Source organism: Coregonus clupeaformis, chromosome 22 (genome assembly GCF_020615455.1).
Source record: "Coregonus clupeaformis isolate EN_2021a chromosome 22, ASM2061545v1, whole genome shotgun sequence".
Classification (NCBI taxonomy): Eukaryota; Metazoa; Chordata; class Actinopteri; order Salmoniformes; family Salmonidae; genus Coregonus; species Coregonus clupeaformis.
In genome coordinates, this window is record NC_059213.1 from 33530 (window position 1) to 56975 (window position 23446).

Consider the following 23446-nt stretch of genomic DNA (forward strand, 5'->3'; position numbering starts at 1 on the left):
ATAGAGGTTGTTCAATACACCCGGAACGTAATCGTACTGTATATATACCAAAATGCACCCACTGCACTGAGAATTTGTGATATTTAGTTGCACATCTGTAAAAGGTATGATACTGACAGTAATATATGTAGGTACACCCAAAGATCAGTTCCATGTACAGTATACACCAGGACTTCATAGTGGGAAAATGAGTTATGACTGCCAGAAGTATTAACACACATGCGTTTCACTAAGACATTATTATTGCCATTTTTCATTTTTAAATACTGTTAGAATCTCTCTCTCTCTCTCTCTCTCTCTCTCTCTCTCTCTCTCTCTCTCTCTCTCTCTCTCTCTCTCTCTCTCTCTCTCTCTCTCTCTCTCTCTCTCTCTCTCTCTCTCTCTCTCTCTCTCTCTCTCTCTCTCTCTCTCTCTCTCTCTCTCTCTCTCTCTCTCTCTCATCTAAAAATATGTTCATAACAACTACATAATTTAGCTTTTTGTTTTGCCCTCTTCCTTTGATAATCATCAACCTTATATAAGGTAACATTGTATACCACAACATCCGACCAGTAGGGTTAGGGAGAGATCCCAATATCCACACTTTGCTTGGCATCGGAGGAACCTTAACAAGGGGTGAACCAGCGTGCTTTATAGGGGAGTCAGCTGATGGTGTGGGCTACATCCAGCCCGCTGCTTCTCCTTCTCACTCCAGCACGGCGGTAGGGGGAGGGCGCGCGCAGCACTTGGGCCGTCTGACATTTTTCATCATGGACCTGAAAACGTTCTGCTGCCTCCTCTTGTTTTTCCTGCTGTTGGCGTCGTCCGCGGCGATGGTGGCGGGCGAGTCGGGCACCACCGGCGGCACTGAGATGGACTTCCTGAGTGATGACTGGGTCACGACCTTCTTCTCTTGCTCTTTGATCTTACACTGCAGGTGGCTCTGGATGGCAAAGCCCAGGGACTCGGGGTCAACGGATGCTCCGTACACCTCCCAGGTCATCCCCTGCTCGTCCCACAGCACATCATGCACGCTCTTCTCTCCTTTCTGTTTCCCTTCCTCATCTTCTTCTTTCCTCTCTGGCTCCAGCTGCTTCTTCTTGCCCAACAAAGCCTTAACTCCCCCGACCCCCTTAACGATGCTCTCCTTCGCCGCTTTCACTGCCGTCTTGGGTTTAGTGTCCTCTGCTTTTTTGGAGGTTGGTGTTGAGGCCTGGCTGGGCTTGGTAACGGAAGAAGCTGACTGCGAAGGAGGAGGAGCAGCCTTATTGTCAGAGGATTTGGTCTTGCTTGCGGCAGTTGGCGACGAGGGGGGTGATTCTAGTTTTGAGGATGGAGCTTTAGCAGAGGGAGGCTTGGCAGCCTGCGTTGGCACGGCCTGCGCTTCATTAGACACTGTTGGTTTCTCTGCTGCATTGGGCTTGGATTGGGAGTCTGCTGCTGCCTTCTCGCCTCGATGCTGGTGATGATTCGCGTTAGCTTCAGGCTCGTTTTGGCTGCCGCATGGCTCGATGTTGATCTGGTAGACGGGCTGCAGAGGCGGGAGCGCTCCTCTCTGCTGGATGTTGCATAGTGCTGCTGCCCCCCCAACCGCCGGATCTTTAGGCTTGGCCCCCAGCCTGGCGACCTCTGCATGGAGGGCCGCCACCGCCTCCTCTGCATGAAGCACCACCCCGGCACTCTGACTGGAGCATGACCCCGCCTCCAGGGTCAATCGCTCTGACCCGGACCTGAGACCTGCGGTGTAGTTAGGCGGCGGGGGGCATGATAGATTGCTGCCCATGTGAATCTGGTGTGAGGGCACCTGGTAGACCACAGACAGGCTCTCAGCTGCTGCTTCCTCCCTCAGGGCAGCACCTCTGTTGGTGGACTTGTAGGGCGGGGGCAGAGGAAACAGGCTGGGGCTGGTGGAGACCGCCCGGCTGCACACGTTAGCCACCGCTTGGACCTCCACGTCTTGGCCCTGCTTGCTATGGGTGGGGGTGGCGGTGGGGGTGCGGGTCATGGTGGAGGCCTCCCGGTATAGTTTGCAGTGGGCTTTCTGTTGCATCTCCTCCGAGGCCGAGGCAGTCTGGACGGCTTCGTCTGCCACCTGTGCTGCATGGTGGGCAGGCTGCTGGCTCTGGCTCCGTTGGGCCTCAGGCTGCTGGTTCTGGATCTGTTGGGCCTCAGGCTGCTGGTTCTGTTGGGCCTCGTTGGGTGACGAGGGAGGATCCTTCTGTGATGGAGACTCTGACGATGCCGCCTGCAGGTGTTTATCTAAGGAGATCTGTGTGTTTGCTACTGGAGTAGGTTTTAAATCCTTCTTCTCGGGAGGTGCCGGACTTGAGGTCTTATTCTTAAGCCCTACGTTTGCCTTGCTGTCTGATGATGGAGGCGTGATGGGGATGGTGGTGGCAGCATTGCCAGGAGCTACTTCAGTCTCCTTGGTCTGTTCCGGCTGCGATGTCTCTGCCGTTTTATTATATTCCGTTTGGGAGGGAGGGTTCTGAGAGTTTGTCTCGGGCGTGTTTCTTTTAGAGGCCTGTAGAGGGCGTTCTGATGGAGTAGGGTTGGTGGTGGTGGTGGTGGCGGTGGCGGTGGCCGAGCTAGGTAAAGGTGAGGGACTCTGTGTTGTAGTACTATTATCACCCTCTTTTGATTTGAAGGGAGGCGGAGCAACCTTGTTTGTGGTCACTGCAGCGCCCTCTGCCTTACCTTGTTTGGGAGTCGTCAGAGACGTCAGCGCTTCAGAGGACGAGGTATGCTTTGGATCACAGGTCTGAGGGGGATGTTGATTTGGTGTGTTTTTGTCGTCCCCTACTACCAGTGACTCCTTATTAGCTACTGCAGAGACGGCTGTAGCGCTCTGTACTGCTGTGGGCTCTGGTGCTGGCTGGGGCTCCGCACACCCCTCCCCCGTCCCCGCACCACCGGGCTCTTTCGCTCTGCAGTAATCTGTCTGCGCGTCAACCTTTGATGATGTAACGGCGGACGACAGGCCGGCCTTACAGAAATGCTTCTCCTTCTCCTCGTCGGTGGCTGTGGGGGTTAACGCTGTCAAATTGGCGTTGTCGTCCCTATGGCCCTCTGCCGTCGCCTCGGTTACACTCACACCTCCTCGACATGTCAGAACCATCTGCTGCTCTACTCCAATCACATGCTCCGATGGCGATTTCCCTCCGTCGCCATTGGTCGAGAAAGGTGTGTTGGTGTTGGACCCCATCCCTCCGCTGACCGGTTGTCCATTGCCTGTTGATTGGATCCTGGAGGTTGTGTTGGTGGATATCAGACACAGGTTATCCTGTGTGTGTTCTGTAGGGGTAGGTGTAGGGGCAGGGCAACCCTGGGTGAGGTTGAGGTTAGGTTCCTTAGCCCAGTTGGCGTTAGACTCCTGGTTTCCCAGAGTGTCCACTCCAGCCAGCTGAGGGACCATTTGGACTGTCACTGTCCTTTTTGGGTTAGTTCCCATTCTGTATTGAGACAGTCCTCTTAGTCACTTCTACTGTAGGGATCCAAAGTTGAACCAGGTGTCCACAATCCTATCCCTGTCTATGTGTGTAATTCCCTATAAAGTAGGAAAATAGAATAGTTTTAGTTTCAAAGAAGAAGTATGAACAATACATTAGATCATTCCATGTAGATAATAATATTATACTATAAGTCTTATATTAGTAGAGGATGATGATCTTGGTAATGTCTTTCTCACTCTTGCATTTTACATCATGACCTCAAAGGTGATATCGAATACCCAAAAAGACGTGAGACTTTATTAGAATTGTTTTATAAACAGAAAGACATTTTAACTTGAAATTAGAAAACCAACATGATGAGCAATGAGGAACTGTTATACCGCAGTGTAGATCACTCCAAAAAACATTTATGGATATTTTTATTAACTAGACTTTCATCCTCGAGACCAGACATCAGATCGAGAAGTGACCAATGAGGCAATACACTGAAACGATGGGAGTTGACACACCTTCGCTTATTCCTGACTCCCAGTATTACATTTACATTTTACATTTGAGTCATTTAGCAGATGCTCTTATCCAGAGCGACTTACAGTTAGTGAGTGCATACATAATTTTTTTAGTATCCATCACAATAAAGACTGTGCGCCAACTACCGCATCAGAACTGAATGAATAAACTGAATCTGTAAACAAAGCAATAGATAATAGCAATAACTCCAAATTACTAACAATAAGCCAAAGGCAATGCTGCTTCAAAACTGACCTAAACTGTTTTGCTGCTCAGAGATCGTTGGCCTTTCCTGTTTTCATTCCAGTAAGTACATTTCATTTTTATGTGTCTCTGATGACTGCAAACTGATTTGAAATGATGGACCATGAGCACTCCAAGTCCCTTTGGATCAGAGAAGATAGATCAATGCCAAAACTAAGATTAACTATGCCACAATTTTTGCTCAAAAACTAATGGAATATGAAAGACGACAGTAATCTCAAACACTTACTACACACTTCAACCAGCTTGAGTGAATTAAAAAATAATTTATTGAATTATCCTTAAGTTGGGACAGAGGCATTGACTTTGCAATCACAACAAGTGAAAGCAATAGTGTAGCCTTAGTTACACGTTTGATTTTACCATTTAAAAAATGTATATAACCCAATGCCCCAGGGCAGTGATTGGGGACATTGCCCTGTGTAGGGTGCTGTCTTTCGGATGGGACGTTTAATGGGTGTCCTGACTCTCTGTGGTCACTAAAGATCCCACGGCACTTATTGTAAGAGTAGGGGTATTAACCCCGGTGTCCTGGCTAAATTCCCAATCTGGCCCGTCATACCATCATGGCAACCTAATCATCCCCAGCTTCCAATTGGCTCATTCATCCCCCTTCCTCTCCCCTGTAACTATTCCCCAGGTCGTTGCTGTAAATGAGAATATGTTTTCAGTCAACATACCTGGTAAAACAAGGCTTAAATAAAGAGCTATCAGACACTTAATTTGAGCCAGTTTCCTACAGCAGGAAAATAATCCAGCAGTAATAGGAAATGTGAATTATTTTGTGGACTATAATTAATGGAACTTTTTGTAGGGGTTGATACATTTTTCATTAGGGCAAATCAAGCCTGAATTTTCAAAGTGGAAATTGCAAACTTTAGAATCCTTTTTAAAACTAAAATAAAGAGCGATCAAAATAAGATCCTACATCTGTATGACATAAGTCCTTTTAAAAAGTTCTGAAATGAGCCATCTGCTAGCCTCAAACACAGACCTCCGTGTGTTTGTTTCTCTCTTCTGTTGCAACATCTCCCCTGAAGCTACAGCAACAGAGCTGTTTATTGTGGACATAGATAAGACATTAAACCATTTTGGGGATATTTCAAATGCCCTTCAATTAGCCCATTGGATTTTTCCAATATTCTTCATTCATCATAGAGTCAAAGAGTTTGTTCATTTTCGACTCTGTGATCTTATTTTCCTCGTCATCATTCTCCAGGTTATGGCATTTAAAAAGCAATCCTCATTAATAACAACGTAAATGTCTTCTCGACGGGTTATCCTTATCCTTCTAAATCAGACACTTTAGTTACTGAATGTCCTAGCCAGGCTACTAAATATTCCATTTGGAATTGTAGGCTCAAATACATCAGAGTGTATTGGCTTGTATGTAGGCCAAACGCACACACCATCCGAAAATACATCTCAAGCAGCGTCTAAGCCTGCAGCTGCAGACTCCAGACAGAGAGAAATAGAAAGAGTGAGTGAGCAGCGGCCCACTCAAAAAGAAATCAGATTTATGAAAGGTACTAACTAAATGGCCATGGTATTTTTAGTACAGAAGGAAAACAGGATGGCTTGTATAGTCCTGAATGCTTGAGATGTGATTTGTCAGATTGGATTTTCCATGCCACACAGTTGGCAAACGTGTACAGTATATTTGCACTATAAGAAAGTGACCTATTACTATGGCACCACTCTCTGGCTGCCTTGACAAGTGGCTCTGGCTGTCAGACGAAATCATATCCAACCCCTTGGAGGTGTGAAGTGATATGCTGGTTCCCTGTGCAGTCGTTCTTCAATGGCCGACCGCGCTTTCAGGAATCAACTCTCCTGTAATAATTGAACCAGGCTCGTACAGTGCCGAAATGAAGAAAAGGAACCAGAGCGACTCAGCACTCACACAGACAGACTGTGTGGGACTCCTTTAACTGTCACTGATAACGTTCACATCCTATAAAATGATGTTATCCATCAAGACTATGTAGTTTATCTCAATCAAAATTAGATGATGACTTCAAGCATCTGTTGTTCTGGAATTCTGTGTCCTGGGGTGTTGTTTTTAGGCCTCACTATAAATCATCATCATCATCATTAAGTGTTTTCTCAGCCAAGGAAAGGTTAGTCTTCTTTTGGGCGTATCCAAATTGCCAGAACCTGTGACCTTATATTTTCTGCACAAAACAATAAATAGGCCCGTATTCATAAAAAGTAAGCGTGAGAGTTAAAATGCTGATCTAGGATCAGTTTAGGATCAATATTCCATATAACAAAACTGTGGGTTTAAGTTTCTCTGTGTCAGAGTGCATTTTGAGGGGAGAGGTAGAGGGATAGACTAGTCACTTCTTTATTCAGGGCCCATATTGATTCATAAAGCCCCTCAGAGTAGGAGTGCTGATCTAGGATCAGGTCCCATCTGTCCATGTAATCTTCTTCATTATGATCTAAATTACTAAACGGATCCTAAATCAGCATTTTTACTCTCACGCTTACTCTTAATGAATATTGGCCTTGGTTACTTGAAGCAGGAGGCGACTGTATCCTACAGGAAGGGGTCAGTGTGTCCTCTGCCTCATGTAGAGTAGCTGTGGGGTCTCCCATCAGGAGTTCCATCACCCCATGCTAATATCGAAGATGAGCGAGTCTCAAACTATTCATTTGAGACACGGGAGCATATAAATACGACTTTGTTATTAGATTTGTCTTGTTTCTTATTTCGATGGGAATTCAGTGGAATAAACCAAGCAGATCAATCAACAAGGTGGTAAATAAGATCCAGTGAGGTACACTACATGACCAAAGGTATGTGGACACCTGCTCGTCGAACATCTCATTCCAAAATAATGGGCATTAATATGGAGTTGGTCCCCCCTTTGCTGCTATAACAGCCTCCACTCTTCTGGGAAGGCTTTCCACTAGATGTTGGAACATTGCTGCAGGGTCTTGCTTCCATTCTGCCACAAGAGCATTAGTGAGGTCGGGCACTGATGTTGGGCGATTAGGCCTGGCTTGCAGTCGGTGTTCCAATTCATCCCAAAGATGTTCGATGGGGTTGAGGTCAGGGCTCTGTGCAGGCCAGTCAAGTTCTTCCACACCAATCTCGACAAACCATTTCTGTATGGACCTCACTTTGTGCACGGGGGTATTGTCAAGCTGAAACAGGAAAGGGCCTTCCCCAAACTGTTGCCACAAAGTTGGAAGCACAGAATCGTCTAGAATGTCAATGTCATTGTATGCTGCAGCACTACGATTTTCCTTCACTGGAACTAGCCCGGACCATGAAAAAGCCCCACACCATTATTCCTTCTCCACCAAAATGTACAGTTGGCACTATGCATTGGGGCATGTACCGTTCTCCTGGCATCTGCCAAACCGAAATCTGCAGTCAGACTGCCAGATGGTGAAGCGTGATTCATCACTGCAGAGAACGCATTTCCACTGCTCCAGAGTCCAATGGCGGTGAGCTTTACACCACTCCAGCCAACGCTTGGCATTGCACATGGTGATCTTAGGCTTGTGTGCGGCTGCTCGGCCATGGAAACCCATTTCATGAAGCTCCCGACTAACAATTATTGCGCTGACGTTGCTTCCAGAGGCAGTTTGGAACTCGGTAGTGAGTGTTGCAACCGAGGACAGACTATTTTTATGCACTTCAGCACTCGGTGGTCCCGTTCTGTGAGCTTGTGTGGCCTATCACTTCGCGGCTGAGCCGATGTTGCTCCTAGACATTTCCACTTCACAATAACTGCACTTACAGTTGACCGGGGCAGCTCTAGCAGGGCAGAAATTTGATGAACTGACTTGTTGGAAATGTGGCATCCTATGACAGTGCCACGTTGAAAGTCACTGAGCTCTTCAGTAAGGCCATTCTACTGCCAATGCTTGTTTATGGAGATTGCATGGCTGTATGCTCGATTATACACACCTGTCAGCAACGGGTGTGGCTGAAATAGCCAAATCCATTAATTTGAAGGGGTGTCCACATACTTTTGATATATATATATATATATATATAGTGTATATTATTGCTAATCAATAAAAATGGTGGTCCAAACAGGACATAGATTGTGTGAACACCTGACAGAATCATTCATTGGTAATAAATGAGGCTAATACTGATATTACTGATAAAACATCTGAAATACTGTTTTAAAAGCCCAATGCAGTAAAATAAAAAGTTATTTTCCTGTGTTTTTTATATATTTCCACACTATGAGGTTGGAATAATACTGTGAAATTTTGAAAATGATTATAATGCCCTTTTAGTGTAAGAGATGTTAGAAAACACCACCTGAAATTTCCGCCTGCCTGGTGACATCACCATGGGTAAATTAGTTAATAGACCAATAAGAAAGAGAGTTCCAAACCTCTCTGCCAATAATTGCTAGTTTTTAATTTCCCCCTCCCAACTCAAACCACTCCCAGACAATCCTAACAAAATTCTTGCTTGAGAAATTGCTCTTTGCTAAGAAGCTATTTTTGTTTATTTTTGACAATTTTAATTGAAAACAATCACAGTAAGGTACTTAATTGTTTCCCAGAAATGATTTGATATTGAAGAAAAAAATGCATTGGACCTTTAACACCAAATAATTGCACATTCTACATTTGCAAAATAAATACATTCAATATTTTCAAAAGCCATTTTCAAGAAGCTTACAGATGTGTACAGTACAGTAGGATAACATATATCTAGGACTACTGAGGTTTCCCCCCTCTTGAGCTGACTGACATATTACATATAGATTACAATCAATCACGATACAATAGGTGAGTTGGGGGAATGGACTATGACAATTTAATGGTCATATCATATCTCATTCTGAAATAGTAATTTGTAGGCTTCATCTGTGGGTCTCACTGGAGACGCCATTTATTGAAAATACAATTTCATAGACTAGTCAGTGACCAGTGACTAGAATGCATGGACTTGGAGATGGAGATAATGTAGCTTAGACATACATCAACTTTACCGTATATGACATACATTCAGTTAGAAGCATCACATAGGCTAATGTAAAGAATATCCTCCTTTCTCATCTATTTCACGTATCAATTCTACTACACATTTAGTCGGCCTATAGGCTACCCAATCCGTATATTGCTGTGAACGTGGCTATGCATTCGTCATATAAGGGTCTCCTCTCCCGAGAAAAATATCCCCACTGCAATTACAGTTTCAACCCCAGACAATTATCTCATGATGTAGCCTACAAGTGAATTGATTTAGAAAAGACAACAATATCATAGCCATGACAAAACAAAGGGATGTATGGATGAATGCAATGAAAAGATACTGTCAGGTGAGAGAAACATCATAACCATGTCAATTGACGATGCACTGCCCAACCCCACTCCTAATAACACATAGGAATTTCAGGACACCCCTGCGGCTTTACAGTCATATTTGACCTTGCGGACGAATTCATTATTTGTACACTTATTATTTTAATGACACTTTATTCAGACAAAGAGGAAACAGCTTACCTGGTGCGGTGTAGTCTCCGTATCATATCATATTCGGGTTTGATTACTGCGCTATTTAGCCACTGTTTGTTTCCACCGTGCGGCTGAGGCACCCGGCTGAATATCAATGAAATAATTTCAAGCAGGTCTGGGTGACATAAAGCCGCGCCTTCGATCGGAGCGGGTCGGAATATAGGTCTGATCAGAGGAGGTAGCCTAAATGATAATTGGTTCAAGCGTGTAATATCGATTTTCTCCGAGGGTCTAGCGAAGATGTGGCTGTGCGCTATGACTCATGCTTGTTCGGTTGGGTCCTCCTCCTGTACGAACAGTTATCATATCAAACTTGCTTTACGCTTCACGGAGCAATAGCCTACATTGTCATTGGAGCTAGCAAATCGTGGTGTCACCTCTCTCTTTCTGCGAGATCGTGCTGTCCCAGGGGATGTCCACACTGCATTGTTTTCGGGATGCTCAATGACTGTAAAATAAAATAAAAGAATGGAAACAAGCATGGTATGAAAGAGAGGAGGAGACAGAGTTGTAGAGACATCAGACATCAAACATAGAGAAAGCAACATTTAATTACATATGACAGGCTAGTTATTTCATGCTCTGGTATCATCCATTTTCCACATTAAAAAAGTACGAAATTATGATAAGCTTTTGGTGCATTGGTCACTATATCTCGAATCCTTGTAGACTACATACTGCATTGCTTGGTGAATGGTAACAACAATCTATAGGGTACAGACAGTGTCACTGCAGCACTCTGTAGTGTTGTGTTGAGGCAGTGACTCTCCATTTCCATCACTGGATATGGATGTGACAATGCATGCATTTGCACTGAAGGGGAAAAGTCCAACCCTGATATCACCCCATTGAAGTTGAAATGTAAAATGGTTAAGGTGTTAGGGTAGGGGCATCCCAAGAATACCAGGTAGCATCAACACTGTGTTATTATTGTATTGTGACACATTTTGGAAACCATGCTAGGAATTACTGGTATAGTATTGTAGTATTCATTTCTGTCAATAAACTAAATAGGGGAATAGCCACAATTTGATACTCCCAGTGAGGCACATAGCGAGTGTAGCATTTTAACCAGTCATCTGAAGGGATTATAAAATAAAGACATGGTTGGTAAAAGTAATCTTACTGTATTTCAATGTATTCGTTCTGAACACATGCACACACAGAAACAAACACACACACACACACACACACACAGAATAAGCTCACCTTTCCTAATTGTGTAGGGTTGACCTCTGCCCCTAAGAAGCTCAGGGAAGATGATTAGATGAGACAGCAGCCACTGAGGCCTGTGATACAAACCTTAAAGGCCCAGTGCAGTCAAAAAAGTAACTTTCCTGTGTTTAATATGTATATATATTTCCACAAAAATAATACTGTGAAATTGTGAAAATGATGATAATGTAAAAGCTGTTTGAAAGGCCGCCTGAAATTTCAGCCTGTTTTGGTGGGATGGAGTTTTGGCCTTCTGTGGTGACATCACCATGTGGTAAATTTACATTTACATTTTCGTCATTTAGCAGACGCTCTTATCCAGAGCGACTTACAAATTGGTGCATTCACCTTATGATAGCCAGTGGGACAACCACTTTACAATTTTTATTTTATTTTATTTTAGGGGGGTGGGGTAAGGGGGGGTAGAAGGATTACTTTATCCTATCCCAGGTATTCCTTAAAGAGGTGGGGTTTCAAGTGTCTCCGTAAGGTGGTGAGTGACTACGCTGTCCTGGCGTCGTGAGGGAGCTTGTTCCACCATTGGGGTGCCAGAGAAGCGAACAGTTTTGACTGGGCTGAGCAGGAACTGTGCTTCCGCAGAGGTAGGGGGGCCAGCAGGCCAGAGGTGGATGAACGCAATGCCCTCGTTTGGGTGTAGGGACTGATCAGAGCCTGAAGGTACAGAGGTGCCGTTCCCCTCACAGCTCCATAGGCAAGCACCATGGTCTTGTAGCAGATGCGAGCTTCAACTGGAAGCCAGTGGAGTGTGCGGAGGAGTGGGGTGACGTGAGAGAACTTGGGAAAGTTGAACACCAGATGGGCTGCGGCGTTCTGGATGAGTTGTAGGGGTTTAATGGCACAGGCAGGGAGCCCAGCCAACAGCGAGTTGCAGTAATCCAGACGGGAGATGACAAGTGCCTGGATTAGGACCTGTGCCGCGTCCTGTGTAAGGCAGGGTCGTACTCTACGAATGTTGTAGAGCATGCACCTACAGGATCGGGTCACCGCCTTGATGTTAGCGGAGAACAACAGGGTGTTGTCCAGGGTCACGCCAAGGCTCTTTGCACTCTGGGAGGAGGACACAACGGAGTTGTCAACCGTGATGGCGAGATCATGGAACAGGCAGTTCTTCCCCGGGAGGAAGAGCAGCTCCGTCTTGCCGAGGTTCAGCTTGAGGTGGTGATCCGTCAATGAGTTAATAGACCAATAAGAAAGAGAGTTCCAAACCTCTCTGCCAATAACAGCTAGTTTTCAGTTTTCCCCTCCCCACGCAAACCCCTCCCAGACTGTCCTACCAAAACCATTATTTAATTTTTTTTACAATTTTAATTGAAAACAATCACAGTAAGGTACATAATTGTTACCCAGAAATGATTTGATATTGAGATCAAAACGGCTACATTGGACCTTTTAATTACGATTTCAACACACCACACCATATACAGTACCAGTCAAAAGTTTGTACACAACTACTCATTCAAGGGTTTTTCTTTAATTTTACTATTTTCTACATTGTAGAATAATAGTGAAGACATCAAAACTATGAAATAACACATATGGAATCATGTAGTAACCAAAAAAGTGTTAAACAAATCAAAATGTATTTTAGATTTTAGATTCTTCAATGTAGCCACACTTTGCCTTGATGTCAGCTTTGCACACTCTTAGCATTCTCTCAACCAGCTTCACCTGGAATGCTTTTCCAACAGTCTTGAAGGAGTTCCCACATATGCTGAGCACTTGTTGGCTGCTTTTCCTTCACTCTGCGGTCCAACTCATCCCAAACCATCTCAATTGGGTTGAGGTCAGGTGATTGTGGAGGCCAGGTCATCTGATGCAGCACTCCATCACTCTCCTTCTTGGTCAAATAGCCCTTACACAGCCTGAAGGTGTGTTGGGTCATTGTCCTGTTGAAAAACAAAGGATAGTCCCACTAAGCGCAAACCAGATGGGATGGCGTATCGCTGCAGAATGCTGTGGTAGCCATGCTGGTTAAGTGTGCCTTGAATTCTAAATAAATCACAGACAGTGTCACCAGCAAAGCACCCCCATACCATCACACCTCCTCCATGCTTCACGGTGGGAACCACACATGCGGAGATCATCCGTTCACCTACTCTGCATCTCACAAAGACACGGCGGTTGGAACCAAAAATCTCAAATTTGGACTCATCAGACCAAAGGACAGATTTCCACCGGTCTAATGTCCATTGCTTGTGTTTCTTGGCCCAAGCAAGTCTCTTCTTCTTATTGGTGTCCTTTAGTAGTGGTTTCTTTGCAGCAATTCAACCATCAAGGCCTGATTCACGCAGTCTCCTCTGAACAGTGTCTGTTACTTGAACTCTGTGAAGCATTTATTTGGGCTGCAATTTCTGAGGCTGGTAACTCTAATGAACTTATCCTCTGCAGCAGAGGTAACTCTGGGTCTTCCTTTCCTGTGGCGGTCCTCATGAGAGCCAGTTTCATCATAGCGCTTGTTGGTTTTTGCGACTGCACTTGAAGAAACGTTCAAAGTTTCTCTTTGCTTATTTGAGCTGTTCTTGCCATAATATGGACTTGGTCTTTTACAAAATAGGGATATCTTCTGTATACCACCCCTACCTTGTCACAACACAACTGATTGGCTCAAATGCATTAAGGAAAGAAATTCCACAAATTAACTTTTAACAAGGCACACCTGTTAATTGAAATGTATTCCAGGTGACTACCTCATGAAGCTGGTTGAGAGAATGCCAAGAGTGTGCAAAGCTGTCAAGGCAAAGGGGGACTACTTTGAAGAATCTAAAACATATTTTGATTTGTTTAACACTTTTTTGGTTACTACAAGATTACATATGTGTTATTTCATAGTTTTGATGTCTTCACTATTATTCTACAATGTAAAAAATAGTAAAAATAAAGAAAAACCCTGGAATGAGTAGGTAGCTTAGTGGTTAAGTGCGTTGTGCCAGTAACCGAAAGGTCGCTGGTTCTTATCCCCGAGCCGACTAGGTGAAATATCTGTCGATGTGCCCTTGAGCAAGGCACTTAACCCTAATTGCTCCTGTAAGTCGCTCTGGATAAGAGCGTCTGCTAAATGACTAAAATGTAAATGGTCAAATGTGCCATCGGAATATATTGACACATATAGATACGTATAGATGTCATATAGATATAGTTAAAGACACCTAGATAGATACATCTATATCATAGGTAAAGGATCCATACATGCAATGTTTTTCTTGCCAAAACATTTGTGGTTAAAAATGGGTGATTGACATGGCTGATTCCATATTCAAATATGAACACACTACTAATTCAAGGAATTTGTCTAGCTGATAAACTTAATCCCCATGACCAGTGACCATGGTGGCTTTAGGGAAGTATTTTCACCATACATCTTATGCAACATCCGCACCTTTGTGTGGAAAGTATAGGAAATGCAGCTGTTGTAATAGGCTAGTGCCCTCAAATTCAACTCTGGACCTCGAAGCCAGTTCACTTATTTTTTTTCATTGTTCCCCTCTAATCGGGGACTGATTTAGGCCTGGTACACCAGGTGAGTGCAATTAATTAGCAGGTAAAAAAAGTTTACTCCAAATGCTGTTGAGTTCCGTTTTGTTCTTAAATGGAAGTTGTAGTTCAGTCGTGTCTCTCTTTTTTTTTTTAAAGTGTCTGGAAGTAGTTGGAAGGAACCCCGCAAACGTCACTCCACTATAGAGCATGGAAGAATCGATCATTTATAGATGTGCAGCTTGTGCCAAACCCAGACTATTCAGATTGGAATGGCAACATGTGGAAACCATACAATTAAAAGGAACTACAACTTACGTTTAAGAACCTAACAGCTTTTATAACGTTGAAGAGCGTTTGGGGTACACGGTTTCTGTTCTGTTGCAACAGAATCTGCGTATTGAATACACCCCAGGATTGCATCAGCTCACCATACCCCAGCCCAACAGGTGGCGCCAAAGGTTAAGCGGTACACTTGTGCGTCGAGATTCTATTAATCGAAAAAGAGGTTAGCCAAAAGACTTGTCAACATCCCTACCTCAGTGGACACATTTCTTGCAGTTTAATCTGATGACTTTTCGTCCTTGCTAAAGTAAATAACTATCCACTAGGTCTACTCCTTGCCATCTTCACTCAAATCAAGGAGCAATTGCTGACATAATCCACTTGATTGCTCGAGGTAAATATTGACAACCTGTTGTGCTTGTGTAGCTAAGCTAGCTAACGCGTCAAAGGCAAGTATAACTTACTGTTTGTATGTTTAACATGTTGAATTTCTTTATCTGTGGTTGATTATCTAAATATCTTTAACCGCAAATATTTCAATAATTGATTTGCTAACAAGCCATCCGTTGAATGCTGTTCCAGGACAGTCAGTTTGTTATAGCTAGGCTAGCTAGCTAATTTGTGTATTGGTCAATGAAATTACATTTTTAGTAGCCCAATAACTAGAAGCCTGAAGCTATTGTGCTGAAGCTTTATGGTGGAGGCACAGTGGCTGAAATGAGACGAGCTACTATGAGCTGTCTAGCTAGCTGTTCTAGACGGACAGCATCAGCGCATGCGCGGCTAAAAACTAACCAGTTAGCAGCTAACGTTACTAGGCTAGCTAGCTGCTAAACAAAAGACAAGCTGTCAGTCGGCTAACAAAAGCAGTTATTTACCAAGCAAACGCCATTTGTGTAAAGACACCTGCGAAAGTAGAAGCTCAAATTACAATAGAGCCTTTGTGTTCTCTCATTTCACCTCTAGTCACTGACAACCCTTGTCCTACATCTATCAGTGTTAATACTATTGTAATTATTTTGCACTATAGCCTATTTATTGCCTTACCTCCATAACTTGCTACATTTGCACACACTGTATATATATTTTCTGTTGTATTTTTGACTTTGTTTTTTACCCCATATGTAACTCTGTGTTGTTTTTATTGCACTGCTTTGCTTTATCTTGGCCAGGTCGCAGTTGTAAATGAGAACCTGTTCTCAACTGGCTTACCTGGTTAAATAAAGGTGAAATATAAAAAAAAACAGTGCCACAGCCTGCACCTGATTTCTGGGCTGTACCAATCACTAACTAATTGGTTAAATTAATCACACGTGGTCTCCTAGCTAAGTAAACTTAACTCAGTGTGTGTGTGTATCAGTGGAGGCTGCTGAGGGGAGGACGGCTCACCATAATGGCTAGAACGGTGCGAATGGGATGGCATCAAACACATGGAAACCATGTGTTTGTTGTATTTGATACCATTCCCTCTATTCCACTCCAACCATTACCACGAGCCTGTCCTCCCCAGTTAAGGTAACACCAACCTCCTGTGGTATGTATGTGTCTATTTCTCTCTCTCTGTGGATGGACAGAGTTAGGTTTACTTAGCTACTGGTCTCCTAGCCTGGCCTGAAGCTAAAATGTTGAATCAAAAACACGAAAGGCCAATTTCCCAGACAAAGTTTAAGCGTAGCCCTGGACTAAAGTATGCTCAATGTGGAGAATCTCAAAGTTGCTTTTTAACCCAGGACTAGACAAGTGCCTGTATTAGGACTTGCACCACTTCCTGTGTGAGGTAAGGTCGTACTCTACAGATGTTATGTAGAGCATGAACCTGCAGGAACGAGTCACTGCTTTGATTTTTTTGCGGAGAACGACAGGGTGTTGTCCAGGGTCACGCCAAGGTTCTTTGCACTCTGGGAGGGGGACACCGTGGAAAGTTTCTGCTATAGTAACTTTCCAGTGATTGACTTGACCTGACATGACCACCTAGGCCTATCTGATTACATGACATTGAGATATTAGCTACATATCAACTATTCCCACTGAATATGGGGTTTTGTACAGAGTAGCCAATGATTGTTTGGGGAGATCCTGCAGTACTTTAAAGACTGATAGCTTGAAGGCATTAATAGCTACAGTCCACAACTCCTACTACAGAGACTTTACTATCCCTGGATTTATTTTCTGCAATTCATTCTATTGCACGCCGTTCAACTTAAGGATCAATGCATAGGCGTTTCTGGAGTTCACAGGGACCATTTTTCGGTACTCATTTATCAATGCCTCCAAGAAGAGGCATGGCTCGCCACTGCTGTCCTACCAGTATATATCTTGGATTATTCCTATGATTATGGTATTATTTACTAACCTTATTGTATGTGGAACTCTTGCGGACATGTTTGTGTTGTAGACCATGTTCGGCAGCATCTGGGGATACTTCTACACATCCTTCCTTAGATACTGGCTGAAGTGGTTCATCAGACAGGTGACAGGGAAATGCGAGCTGCAAAGGATATGTGCCGGCTACAAGCCTGGGGCACCAAGGACAATGAAAGCAGGTGAGTGAGGTTACATTCTAGAGCTGAATGGTTTTCATTAGAACATGTTTTTAAATGTTTTGTTACGGAAAAACAACAATTAGCGTTTCTTATTGGACAAGTCCAGATAGTCCTCCCTGTTTTTCTTCCATTCGGTACCTAATGAACACGTCCTTTATGAAAACAAGTTGTCAGTTGTGCTATTCATGATCATTTTGAACTATTTTTAACCTGTCATTTGATCTTTCTTGACTCAGAATACTCGCTCAAGAACTCCAAATGTAAGGTAAGCATTGGAAATCATTCTTCACTTGATTTTTACTTAACTAGTCAACCATGCATAATGCATACCTGCTTATCATACAGACAGCCACAATTAACTGTTACATTTAACCCACTTAAGAAATCAATTGATCAGTACCCAGATGGTTGTTAATCTTGTCATGCTAAGCACATTCTTATCAACAGTCCATGGGCGGTTCCATGGTAAGAGTGATGTGGAGACTCCCAGTTTTTCCCTTTAAAATGAATGCCAAACAAAAACCAATGATTGCAAAGTTAGACAAACCATTCAACTTGTTACAAAAACACATTTAGTTGAAGAACAGTGCAGATGCAAAGTTTGGTAATAAAAGGACGGTTTGTGCTGTTGGTGCTGTCATTCCGTTACCAAACTTTGCATTTGGACTGTTGGAAGTCGTCCTTGTGCAGGGAGTTGTATGATTTGCTGAACTTTGAAATCATTGGTTTTTGTTGGGCATACATTTTTAAAGGGAAAAATCTGAGTGTCAGAATCACTCTGTTTCTGTGGAATTTCCCCCATACGAAGTTAAGGCAGTAGGTAATGCATAGTTGGTGGTTCCATCATCTGACCTCAATGCTCATCGTCCATGTTATGACCGCATAGTCTGTAGGAGAAGTACTAACACAGACTCTGACCTGTTACCATGGATGAGATTGTGTTGTATAACTAATCACACCATCTCTCTCTGTCCCTGCTTTCTTTTCCCCTCCCTCTCTCTTCCTCTCTCCTTCCTCTCTCCTTCCCTCTCTCTCTTCCGTCTCTCCAGGTCTTAAGAGCTGCTGTGGAGGTGGAGGAGGATAGTTTGGAGAAGTGTCTGGATCTTATCATGAGGGAAAAGAATGTCAAAACACAGAGGGATCCCACGTCAGTCTTGTTAGCCTTTACTTACTGTTTTATGAATATTTTATATGTATTTATGACTAATGTGTGTGTGTCTCTTTGGTCCTAGGTTTAAGATGAATCTGAAGCTGTGTCTCTTACAAATAACGGGATACAGGAACTTATTCACGTCCGTGGAAGAGTTGAGGAAGGAGACTTTTGACTCGGATAAAGTAGAACACGAGGAAATGCTTTTGAAGGTACTGCAGCTGTTCTTTTTTTTTATGTCAATGACCAGCATGGAGCAATGGAATGTTTCTGGATGAGATGATTCAACATGACTGTTTCAAACTTTTAATACCCATCTCTATTAAAGGTAAGTGTAAAGTATTAACAGGAATGGACTTGTCTGACTCTCCAGTTATGGGACCTGTTGATGCCTGAGGTCAAACTGGAGTCCAGAGTTACCAAACAGTGGGGCGACATTGGTTTCCAAGGCGATGACCCCAAGACTGACTTCCGAGGAATGGGCATGTTGGGCCTAACCAACCTTGTGTGAGTAATGTTGTCTGAATGACTGTCGTCCTTAACAATCTAACCTTGTTCATCAGTATTCTGAAAAGTGTTTTTTGGGGGAGGGTAGATTTCTTAATTTAATTTTAAATTTTTTTGTCATTTAGCAGACGCTCTTATCCAGAGTGACTTACAGAAGCAATTAGGGTTAAGTGCCTTGCTTAAGGGCACATCGACAGATTTTTCACTTAGTCGGCTCGGGGATTAGAACCAGCGACCTTTCGGTTACTGGCACAACGCTCTTACCCACTAATTAATATAGTTTTCATTCTATATCCTGTATATTACAGGTTCTTTAGTGAGAACTACACTGAAAAGGCTCGGCAGGTGCTGTCCCACGCAAACCATCCCAAACTGGGGTAAGGAATACGTCATTACCTAATTTTAGGAGTTGACTGGCCTATTGAACTGTTCTTTATATGTCAGCTATGGTTCTGTTGCACATTTCAGTATATTCACTCATCTATCAGTAGTCGCATTAGTTTTAGCTTGCCCAAGGTACTGGGTGGGTGGAGTTTACACATTTGAGACCATTCCATTGGTCCTAAAGTGAAACCTCTGCACACATGGGCACCAGACGAGCAAAAACAAGCACACTCAACATATTTATAACCTTTTAAGGATTAGCATATGTGTCATGTTTCAGGTACTCATATGCCATAGTGGGTATCAACCTGACGGAGATGGCGTACAGTTTACTGAAGAGTGGTGCTCTCAAACCCCACTTCTACAACACTGTGTCTGGGAGACCCCAACTGCAGCACCTCCATCAGCTGTACTGTAAGTGGGTGCTAATCGTGCTCCACTCTTTTGTTTGTCAGTGGCGTAGGGGCCTAACCATTGATTATGTCAGAGGAGGACGTTCCTCATTATTTGTTTCAAATCAAATTGTATTTGTCACATGCGCCGAATACAACAAGTGTAGACTTTACCGTGAAATGCTTACTTACGAACCATTTCCCAACAATGCAGTTAAAAGGTACGAAAATTAACAAATTGATAAAAATAAAATAGTAACAATAAAATAACGAGGCTATATACAGGCTATATACAAGGAGTACCGGTACCTAGTCAGTGTAATAGCAGAGAGAACAAACTGTGACTTGGGTGGCTGGTGTCTCTGACCATTTTTAGGGCCTTCCTCTGACACCGCCCGGCATAGTGACGTCATCGTTCTGTTGTATTCATTTATTCATTCATTAATTTCATTCCCTTTATTCAGCCATGATAGTCCACTCAGTAACACGTGCCACTGTTTTTAAGGGAGTCCTGGGATCTACAGTGCCTTCAGAAAGTATTCATACCCATTGACTTATTACACATTTTGTGTTAACCAGAGTTCAAAATTGATTTTTTTTTTTAATCTCTCACCCATCTACACACACTACCCCATCATGACAAAGTGAAAACATGTTTTTAGAAATGTTTGCAAATGTATTGAAAATGAAATCAGAAATAGCTAATTTTCATAAGTATTCACACCCCTGAGTCAATACATGTTAGAAGCACCTTTGGCAGTGATTTACAGCTGTGAGTTTTTCTGGGTAAGTCTTTTAGAGCTTTCCACACCTGGAATGTACAATATTTGCACATTATTCTTAAAATAAGTCAAGCTCTGTCAAGTAGGTTGTTGATCAGTGCAAGACAGCCATTTTCAAGTCTTGCCATAGATTTTCAAGCCGATTTTAAGATAAAACTGTAACTAGGCCACTCAGGAACATTCAATGTAGTCTTGGTAAGCAACTCCAGTGTATATTTGGCCTTGTGTTTTAGGTTATTGTCCTGCTGAAAGGTGAATTTGTCTCCCAGTTTCTGGTGGAAAGCAGATTGAACCAGGTTTTCCTCTAGGATCTTGCCTGTGCTTGCCTGTGCTCTTTTCCGTTTTTTTATTTTTAATCCCAAAAAACTCCCTAGTCCTTGCCGATTTATAAGCATACCCATAACATGATGCAGCCACCACCAAGCTTGAAAATATGAAGTGGTACTCAGTGATGTTGTTGGATTTGCCCCAAATATAACACTTTGTATTCAGGACATAAAGTTAATTTCTTTGCCACATTTCTTGCAGTTTTACTTTAGTGCCTTATTCCAAACAGGATGCATGTTTTGGAATTTTTTTATTCTGTACAGGCTTCCTTTACACTCTGCCAATTAGGTTAGTATTGTGGAGTAACTACAATGTTGCTGATCCATCCGCACTTTTCTCCTATCACAGCCATTAAACTCTAACTGTTTTAAAGTCACCAGTGGCCTCATGGTGAAATCCCTGAGCCGTTTCCTTCCTCTCCGGCAACTGAGTTTGGAAGGACGCCTGTATCTTTGTAGTGACTGGGTGTATTGATACACCATCCAAAGTGTAATTAATAACTTCACCATGCTCAAGGATATTCGATGTCTGCTTCGACCAATAGGTTCCCTTCTTTGCGAGGCATTGGAAAACCTCCCTGGTCTTTGTGGTTGAATCTGTGTTTGGAATTCACTGCTCGACTGGGGGACCTTACAGATAATTATATGTGTAGGGTACAAAGATGAGGTAGTCATTCAAAAATCATGTTAAACACTATTATTGCACGCAGTGAGTCCATGCAATTTATTATATTACTTGTTCAGCACATTTTTACTCCTGAACTTATTTAGGCTTACCTAAAGGGGTTGAATACTTATTGACTCAAGAAATTTCAGCTTTTTATTTCTAATTAATTTGTTAAAATGTAAAAAGACATAATTCCACTTTGACATTATGGGGTAGTGTGTGTGGGCCAGTGACACAAAATCTCTATTTAAACCATTTAAAATTCAGACTGTAACACAACAAAATGTGGAAAAAGTCAAGGGGTGTGAATACTTTCTGAAGGCAATATATATTGTTGTTATGCTGTCTATAAACCCCTAACTCTGTCTTTGCCCTCCCTGCTTCAGGTTACCTGGTGTACAAGTTTGATAAGTTCTGGGTGGAGGAGGAGCCTGAGAGCATCATGGAGTTCAACCACTACAGGGAAAAGTTCCACGACAATATCAAGATTCAACTACTGGACCCTGCCGTCGCCCTGACAGACAGTCCAAGAAGCACCTGACCGACCAACCGACTGAACTGGACTCGCTTGGACCTAATTGGGACCACCAGCACCTCAATACACTACAACGTACCTCCAAATCTATAAGGGACATTTTGAGCTTGCTATCTCTTCGATCTTAGTTTAGACCCAATCTACACACCTTTTTCTTTTGGTATAAATTAGTGACTTTCTTGAAGCAAATAAAGTTAATAGCTTTAGAAATAAGTAAGACCAGGAGACTGGAATTCAACCCTCTGCCTCAAATAATGACCATTCCAATGCTTAAAATATTTAAAAAGGGGGAAATACAATATTAGGGTACTAGTGCTATGTAGTTGATTGGCTGTGCACTTTTCAGTGGACTGGGAAAGGAATTACACAATAGTTTGAGGAAATGGAGATTGGTGAATAATATTAACTAGCTGGTAACTAGGTTTGAACTCGCATGTATTTATAATAACGTTGCCTACTCATTCTCATATTTGTCCTTGCTCAGGAATCAAATATTTATGTGCAGAGAGGGAATTTATATCGTAATAAACTTAAAAATAAGGAATAATTTGTGTTTACCTAATGCTCAATAGTTGTACTACATACTCAGACACTGAAAGCTCTGTGCATGTTTTAATGCGTTTGAATTGATCCCATCATTGTCGTCAATACATTTCAAGAGGTGGCGCTGAGATCACTGGGTATTACGCTGCCGCCTATTCCACACATCCGTACGATATCGTGTGCACTAAAAGCTGACTTTTATGGTGTTTTGTCTGTTATTTATAGGCCGCGTGCCCTGCTTTTTGAGGATGATTTTTACATTTTGTAGACCCAGTATGGATCTTTGTAACGACCGACACATGCCCAGTGTTAATAAATTAAACTTCTGATGTGATGTTTTCAGATTAGTGTGTGATGACTGTCAATTGTCGGGCCGAGATTGAGATTAAATGGAGCGTGTAATGAACAATACAATGAACACAGACAAACAAAATAAGTATATTTATAAAGTTCAATATATTGCAAATTACTAATATCTAAATACTAATTATTAAACTATTATAACTTACAAAACGTTTTTGGTGGAATTAATGGAAGGGAAAGGTGATACCTGTAGCTCAATTGGTAGAGCATGGCGCTTGTAACGCCAGGGTAGTGGGTTCGATCCCCGGGACCACCCATACGTAAAAATGTATGCACACATGACTGTAAGTCGCTTTGGATAAAAGTGTCTGCTAAATGGCATATTATTATTACCTAGTCAGTTGCACAACTGAATGCATTCAACTGACGTTTCTTCCGCATTTAACCCAACCCCTCTGAATCAGAGAGGTGCGGGGGTCTGCCTTAATCGAAATCCACGTTATCTGTGCCCGGGGTGCAGTTGTTGTTGGGGGTTAAAATTAAGCACACTATACAAGGGAAGCCTTTTTCAACCCAGTCCTGTTAGCCCACCAGTCGTTCCTATAGTACTGTATCCTA

The 23446-nt window shown here is 42.9% G+C and overlaps 2 protein-coding genes across 4 annotated transcripts; one reads left to right on the top strand and one right to left on the bottom strand.

Moving 5' to 3' along the window:
* Nucleotides 1-380: 380 nt before the first annotated feature.
* On the bottom strand, nucleotides 381-17132 carry gprin3b (GPRIN family member 3b). Of its 3 annotated transcripts, none has more exons than XM_041843236.2 (3): nucleotides 17050-17132; nucleotides 9693-10152; nucleotides 381-3526 (listed from the first exon to the last, which is right to left on the bottom strand). In XM_041843236.2, exon 3 carries the CDS (start codon nucleotides 3428-3430, stop codon nucleotides 686-688), a length of 2745 nt encoding a protein of 914 aa, XP_041699170.2. In that variant the 5' UTR covers nucleotides 3431-3526; nucleotides 9693-10152; nucleotides 17050-17132; the 3' UTR covers nucleotides 381-685. The 3 variants fall into 3 exon arrangements, with proteins under 3 accessions (XP_041699170.2, XP_041699171.2, XP_041699172.2); XM_041843237.2 differs by lacking the exon at nucleotides 17050-17132 and adding an exon at nucleotides 10914-11038; XM_041843238.2 differs by lacking the exon at nucleotides 17050-17132 and having other exon boundaries at nucleotides 10082-11038.
* Nucleotides 14867-22867, top strand: elmod2 (ELMO/CED-12 domain containing 2). The gene is made up of 9 exons (XM_041843239.2): nucleotides 14867-15090; nucleotides 17092-17239; nucleotides 17476-17504; nucleotides 18289-18386; nucleotides 18472-18601; nucleotides 18763-18896; nucleotides 19205-19273; nucleotides 19561-19694; nucleotides 21834-22867. Exons 2-9 carry the CDS (start codon nucleotides 17095-17097, stop codon nucleotides 21986-21988), a joined length of 894 nt encoding a protein of 297 aa, XP_041699173.1. The 5' UTR covers nucleotides 14867-15090; nucleotides 17092-17094; the 3' UTR covers nucleotides 21989-22867.
* Nucleotides 22868-23446: the final 579 nt, after the last annotated feature.